Source organism: Pseudorasbora parva, chromosome 17 (genome assembly GCF_024679245.1).
Source record: "Pseudorasbora parva isolate DD20220531a chromosome 17, ASM2467924v1, whole genome shotgun sequence".
Lineage (NCBI taxonomy): Eukaryota > Metazoa > Chordata > Actinopteri > Cypriniformes > Gobionidae > Pseudorasbora > Pseudorasbora parva.
The window spans coordinates 14,364,485-14,372,021 of NC_090188.1; the positions used below are offsets into that span (position 1 = coordinate 14,364,485).

General features: G+C 38.3%; 1 protein-coding gene and 1 long non-coding RNA gene across 2 annotated transcripts in view; one reads left to right on the top strand and one right to left on the bottom strand.

Moving 5' to 3' along the window:
- Positions 1 to 212: 212 nt before the first annotated feature.
- Positions 213 to 3,246, bottom strand: six2a (SIX homeobox 2a). The gene is made up of 2 exons (XM_067422021.1): positions 2,219 to 3,246; positions 213 to 1,059 (listed from the first exon to the last, which is right to left on the bottom strand). Exons 1-2 carry the CDS (start codon positions 2,776 to 2,778, stop codon positions 753 to 755), a joined length of 867 nt encoding a protein of 288 aa, XP_067278122.1. The 5' UTR covers positions 2,779 to 3,246; the 3' UTR covers positions 213 to 752.
- A 618-nt stretch (positions 3,247 to 3,864) lies between these two features.
- Positions 3,865 to 7,537, top strand: part of LOC137045417 (uncharacterized) — a 38,424-nt gene continuing 34,751 nt past the window's right edge. Inside the window, exon 1 of the long non-coding RNA XR_010898768.1 lies at positions 3,865 to 3,978. This is a non-coding gene — a long non-coding RNA (uncharacterized lncRNA). The remainder of the gene's footprint in view (positions 3,979 to 7,537) is intronic.

Here is a 7,537-nt window from a genome sequence, read left to right on the forward strand (position 1 = left end):
ATAACCTCAAAAAAGTATAACTTCCAAAAGCTTAATTTTAAACTTGAATCAAGATTACAATGTAGGCTACACATATTTAGAAGTTAACTTTCGGTATCACCACGTGACCAATGTCACAGTAAACAGCGTCACACGATAAAATCTGGACACCTGCTCAACAAAACCATTGCAAAGTACAATAAAACCATTCAAACATTTTATTTGCTCGGTAAATGCATCTTATTTTATTGTTAATATGAATGAAACTATGATGAGTTTGGAGTTTATTTTTTATTGATCCCAAAGGTTACATGCAGTCGCTTTCCAAAAGTAAAATACAAATGAAAATGAAGAGATGCCTCATAGTTGTTTGAAATACCGTGTTGGTATTAAAACATTGCATTAAAACAAATCCCATTAAAATGAAACGATGGCCTTTAAAATTAAAATAAAAAATGTAAACAAACGGAATATGCGACTGACGATTCCTGGCTGGGTCAATTGCAATCTAAATTAATAACGATATCAAATAATGTTGATATCAACCATTAAGACGTTTTTAGCATGTTTATTAACAATAGATCGTGGCATTACATTCTAGAAAAATACCTCTATCAAGGCCCTCCATATCAGCTTTGCAAGTAGGCCATCCGACAAACATCCACAACTCTCTTTGTCCATTCCATGTCTCATTTGTTTTTGTTTTATACGTGCCTGGAGATGTTTACGCTAAACGTTCGCGCACAAGCGTCCTTTTCAAAGGGTCCCCATGTTTAAGAGCCAAGGTCGACCAAGTTTGATGACATAGGGTTCAGTATAGTGTCGTGTAATGAATGGTGGTGATGCACGGAATCAGCACTAGGCACTGGGATGGCGCTGGGACCAGGTGGAGGTGCGAGGCCGTGTAGGGACTGAAGTCCGGCGTTTGACGTGAGGAGCAAGGCCGGGCTCGACGAGGTGTGATCTGGGGTCCCAGACGGCGTTTTGTCGTCGTCCGAGCTTCCTAAAATAGTCTTATTTCCATTCATGGAAGACGTCAATGGGTTGTGACTGTTTGTGTTCGAGTTCTCAGTATTCTCCCTGTAAAAAATGAAAATGTACATTTAGGGTTAGGGTTAGAGCTAGATCCGAAAAGTTTAGTATTTAAAACAATAGGCTATAATTAACATTTATGCCTGACATTGCAGGAGCAACTAATTAACTATAGGCTATTAAAAAAAACAAATAACACATTTTCTTATAATAATAATAATAATAATAATAATAATATAGTGTCATAATTATTCTTAAATTCATAGGAATAATTAAAAAACAACTATTAATATTAGGCTATTATAAGTTGAAGACAGCGGATTGGTTATGAAATATTATATTAGAAATACTTTGTTAGTAAAAGCTTATTAAAATTAAGAACATTTAGAAACATTAAAAAAAAAATGCCCATGAATCACGGAAGAAAATACAGAATATACTCATTGACAGTCTGTGTCAATAATTTATTCTAATTCGTGTCTATATTAATAATTTACCATCAAAACGTTCAAGCATATTAGCGAGCTATAGGAAAACGTGATTTCCAGGCCCTAATCATTTATTAATATCGTCTAGGCTGCGATCAGTGTCTGCTACTGATTTATCTAATTCTCAATCACAACATGTCAAGTAAAGGTTCTTTCATAAAGTATTAATTAAGGATAAAGTAGCCTATCGGGAAACGTACGAGCTATTTTAATGGTTTAAGCTGTGGTTTCAACTTGACTACCTCGCCTGCGGGTGAAACAAGACACCCGTTTAGAAAGAGTATGCGACTGCACACATTCTAAGCAAGAATACGTCTTAAAAATAACTCTTAAAATTCGAAAAACAGCCCCATTAATTAACATTGGCCTATTTCCCCAAAAGTTAGATTGCACCATAGTACGCTACGTTTTTTCTTTCTTTCTCCTTTTTAGAAAAGGACAAAATAGGTCGTTTAAGAAAAGTAGGCCTGTAGTTAAAAAAGGTAGGATATTAATGCATAACTTTATATAAAGTAGCAATAACAGAACTAGAGAACGGATGGCATTTGTAGTGACTATCCATCTATCTAGGGGAATTTTCTTTTATGCAAGTAGGCTACTCGCCGCTGGCTTAATTACACGGCATGAATGAAAGCATTCCATGTAAAGAATCATTTCTAATTCCGTTTCAACACATATGCCTACTTATAATAAACAGTTATTTGGCCACAGACTCGTACCTTTCTTTAGCCTCCGCTGCTCGGTCGCGTTGACGTCTGTTTTTAAACCAGTTACTGACTTGTGTTGTCGTTAGCCCCGTCGCCTCTGCTAGTTCCCTCTTCTCCCGCGGGGAAGGGTATGGGTTATGGGTGTACCATTCCCGCAGCACGCTCCTGCTCTTTTCTTTAAAGCAGTAACTTGTCTCCTCGCCGTCCCAAATGGAGCGGGGTAGCGGAAACTTTCTTCGGACGCGGTATTTCCCAACAGCCCCAAGAGGGCGGCCCCGGAGCTTCTCAGCCTCGATATAATGCGCTTTGAGCCACAACTGCTGCAACTTCGGATGGTTGTGTGGGGAGAACTGGTGGCTCTCGAGAATCTTATAAAGCTCTCTGAAATTTCCCCTGTGAAAAGCGACCACAGCTTTTGCTTTGAGCACACTCTCGTTCTTGTGGAGATGTTCGCAAGCCGGCAGAGACCACAAAAAGCGCCCGAGACGTTCAATGTTTCCACCCTGCTGAAGGACCTCGCAGACGCACGCTACTTGCTCTTGCGTAAAGCCGAATGTTGGAAGCATAGACATGGTTTGTCACGAATAAACGTCCGCTTTTTGTACTTATGTCTGTTTGACCGATGACAGCGACAGTTCTTCAACAGATTTAAAGTAAACCCCTGGGAGGCAAAAATTTAGGACGACTTCTTAAGTAGACGAAATCAAATCCCACTCCTGGCGAAGACAGGCACAAAACTTTAGATCCGTTCAAGCAAGCATAATACACCGTATATCCATCTAAAGCACACGAGAGAAAGTTCCTCCTGCGCGAGTCTCTCGCCACCTCTTCTATGTCGTTTCAGCATAACGCACTCCCGAAGAAGGACCTCGCTCTCTTGTTTTAATAATATTATTCTAAGCTGGCAAGAAAAGCGATTATGTGAACTGTGATTGGTTGGTTATCTGACCCGGGGATGATGAGGATAAGACAATAGTTTTAGTCAAATTATTTGCCATGGTTACGCTGTCATTCAAGGTAACCTGATATGCTTTGAGGTGGCTCCTTGGGCTGGCTGACTGATTATTCCCTTCATTTAAAGCCCGCCCACCGACATCGAAATATAGCCTCGAATTTGCCTGTATATTACACTTTTTCCCCGGGGTTTGACAGACACTTCTAGCAACCAAAGAGCGCTGGTCTGTGGGGTAGTGAGGTAGCAGCAGTCGAGAGGAGAGCGCCAGAGCAGGATTGCGCTCCAGACGCTCTCCAAACCAAAGACCCGGAGTCCATAAGTGAGTGACCATAAGCAGACAACCCACCATGCCTATGCAAACCTTTCACTTTGTAACTTGTCGATCACACCAAAACTTTCTCAACGTTTGGGGAACTCTCAGAAACCATACACAATGTTTCCTTAATCACTTTACAGTACGTTATTATTACTGCTATCAAAAGTAATCAAAGAAAATCACAATATGACAATCGTGTTTTTGCAAGCACGTACGGCCTACATTTATCTAGCCTATTTTCCTTCTGTTCAATTCAGTAGCTATTTTAATCGGACCACTTGTCCTCTGTTATGCATTATTTAGCAGTTGTTGAGGATAAACAAGGGGGTATGTTTCTCCATGCATGTGCACACGCGTGGATGCCAGGCATTATGGACTAGAGTGGAACATGGTTGGAGGGCGTTTTAAGAATAGAGCGGGTTTCAAGGATACACGTTAGAATGAACAACGATTTGGTTGGTATCACAGGGATAGGAAACACTGCGAGGGACGTTTGTGCCGGTAAGACAACTCAGATTCATTGAAAATGCTGTTGACTAAAGTTCATCCGATTGTCATGTGTAGTATATTTATATTTATTATGAACCAAGGCTATAGAACATTGTTTTTCTTAAACCATATCTAGCGAAAGTACAGCTCCGAGAGGCGCATCTTTTAATGATGCCTGTTACGCACACCATATCATCATTCACTGTCTGTGGACTGAACTTTAACTCACCGTGTACCGTGGCATAGAAACTAAGTTCTGCTTTCATCACGAACACTCCGACGAGAACTCAATGATACTTGAGCCCACAAGAAAGGTTAGCAAAATCACATATTACATGAAATAAAAAGCTGACACTGTTGAGACATGTTATAAGGTAGAGAGAAAATTGTCTTTGCAGTTTTATGCACTGGTGCAGCGAAGGCCTGTGATGTGGCTTGTTAGTGAAAAGACTTCAGAACTCGCATAGCAAATTATTCACAACACGTCAAAGCATGTCAAATTCTCTGGGGTTAATATCGTGGAAAGATTACAATGCTAAAATTCCCATTCACCCTTTTAACAAGCAATTTTGCGTAATACAGTCGCAAGCGGTTCTAGATATCTACTGCACGCTCGATGCAAGTTCTGACCAATAAATTACTAAATAATTACACAAGCTAATCAATGTTTCTAACGCATTTTATGAGCTGATGAATCAATAAATCTAGCTACTTAATTCAACAGTTTACATATTTTTAACAACAACAATTGTTATTATTTCTACACAAAATTTAATTAGGTATACAATTAACTAAAGCAGAACAATCCTAAAATCAGAATATCACACCTAGAATTATGTTGAATTTTACGCAATCAGTGTAAATAACTGTTGTTGGTCTTGTTGTGATAAGTAAATACATAAAAAGCAAAGCTATTAATACCAACCTCGGAGAGACAGCCACTGACCTTGGAACTAGGAACTATTGGATATTGGATATTAATGTATGGCATCTATAAGTTGCACTTTGCTACGAGTAAACATTTATTGTGTTACTTTGATCTCCATACTTGATATTCTACGTGGATCATTCCCTGGATACTGAAACTCTGATTTGCAGGTTTGTTGAAGACATGCATGTAGGACTATTGCACCAATTGATGCTGATTTACATAAAACGATAATCTATAAAACACAGTTATGGCTAAAGCCTATTGGGTGATAGTGACAAAAATTTGTCCATTTGCGACATGTGATGAAATTAACAGTACAGTGAAGCAATGGAAACACATTGAATGGATTTTGGATGCCTTCTCTGTGTCTCTGTGTGTGTGTGTGTGTGTGTGGGGGGGGGGGGGGGGGTTTATGTCAGCGACAGGCCAAAATCAAGGTACTCGTCTCGCCTTGACACTGTTTGTAAACGGCTTGTTTCCACGGATAATTTTGATCAGAACTTCGAAGGACCTGCGCTGCTCGTCTGCATGGTGATTATTACAATGCTGATGAATGGGGATCGCGTTTCGTCTAATAGCCGCCCCCTGTTTTGACAACCTCCCACAGCTAACCGGAGAGCGCGCAGCCGCGACCTCCACTAATTGGACTGATTATTGCAAGATGTTTTTTCCTCTCTGGAAAGCGCAGGGTGGCGGCAGTGCGCGGCTGCTCCGTGGCTTGCACCACAAGACCTGATGAGCTACATTCTTTCAGACATGTCATGTTAAGCGGGAATAGAAAGAATTAAACCCAGACGTGTGGTGTCAATGTGCGGTTCAGTGGAAGAAAAACAAGACACCCATCGTAATTAAACATTGATATCTATTAACGTTTCAGCGCGAATAGATAACTAAATTGCATTTAATAATACCATATAATAATAATAATAATAATAATAATAACAACAACAGCAAACACCTAGTCGATATAAGTGTGCATAATGCTATCAATCATGATACAGGAAGCCCTGTAACACTAACCTCTAATCAAACTTTTTTTTATTTTATACTTCTAATCAAAACTAGGCCTATTTGATACAATAGTAAAAATGAGTAAAACACGTGCATACACAATGTCTGTTATGTTTTAAGAATTGTATGCATTTGTTATATATCTGAGCCTTTTTTAAATGAGTAAATAAGTATTATAATTAATACGTTTTCTGAGTTTACCCTTTTAAATTATAATAGGCTACGTAAGATGTTAGGTTGTGTGTATGGAACATACTTCTTTTGAACTTGCATTTGATGACCACGATGCATTAATGCACAAAAAAAAGTTTGCGTAACTATATCGGTACAGCAGTTTTCTTGCCATTAATAACTTTTGAAATCTAGCAGCCTATATTTATGAACAAACTCTAAAAGTTTGTTGATAAATATAGGCTACTAGATTTCAAAAGTGGATAAAGATTGGTATTTTATATCCAAGTTTGAGACATAGCCCAAAACATAAATGTTACAACACACACCTCCAATGAAACATATTATAATTCACAATTAATGTACACTTGACTCGGTAACGAAATGTATTAGATGCGATGCTTGTGTATTGTAAGCCGAAGAGCCCCTATATAAAAACGACGATGCTGCTCTTTATGCAACAAGTGCGCTTCTTCAAATGTTGCGGCTTATTGGGGATGTATGCAACACATTTGACCCTTTTCTGACTGTTCCCGTAGCCTACACTTGACTAGCGTTTGTCTTTGTCTCTGGAACTATTCGAGATGTGTCTGTTTATTGGTGTAGAACTTATTGTGACGTGCCCGACTGGCTGTGTTTCCACAGGAGACTGTCGCGCGTGACATGTGCTTGTCTCTCGGATTAGTTTGAAACGCCAGATGCGCCGGTACGCTCAACTCAAAAATGCAGAGATACAAAAGGAAAGATTAGCTCAAAATAATATCAAAGTTAATTCGTTATGAAAATACCAGTGATGATGCATGATAGCAATAATGAGCCAATACTAATTATTTTTAATAATAAAGGGCATACAAGTTTGTAATAATTAAATTAAAGTCCACTGAATGCAAAATTATAATTGCATACAAGTGAAATAAATGTCAATGCGGGGCTAATCTTTAGATGACAACAACAAAAAATGTCAAACCAGGTAAATTCAATACAGTAGTAGGAACTATACGCATTTGAGAAAGAATCGAAAATTAAGAATGACCCTTTAGTCTATAATTTGTCATTTATAGTCTTATAAAGATGAATTGCAGACAATTAATATAAAAGCGTTTAAGGAATCTCACTACTTGGATCATGTTTGTGCAAAAATAAAACAATTCTGAAGCTTTTTTTAATGATGTGGTATGAAGTATGATAGTTTTAGGTCCATATGGACCAATCAGAAAGTTGTGCAGACACATTCTATGATTTACCATGTATTACATGACTGAATTTATATGTAAAAAAGCATGTTTTTATAATGTTAGATATTTTTCCAAATGCATCTAATCCAATCATGGCTTGTGCTTGATGAAATTACCCAGACATGGCATTTTAAAAGCAATCATGTATCAATTTCTGTAACTATAATAAAGGTTTTTTGTTTGTTTGACTGTTTAGGATAAAAACTGCTGTATTTGTAAAAGG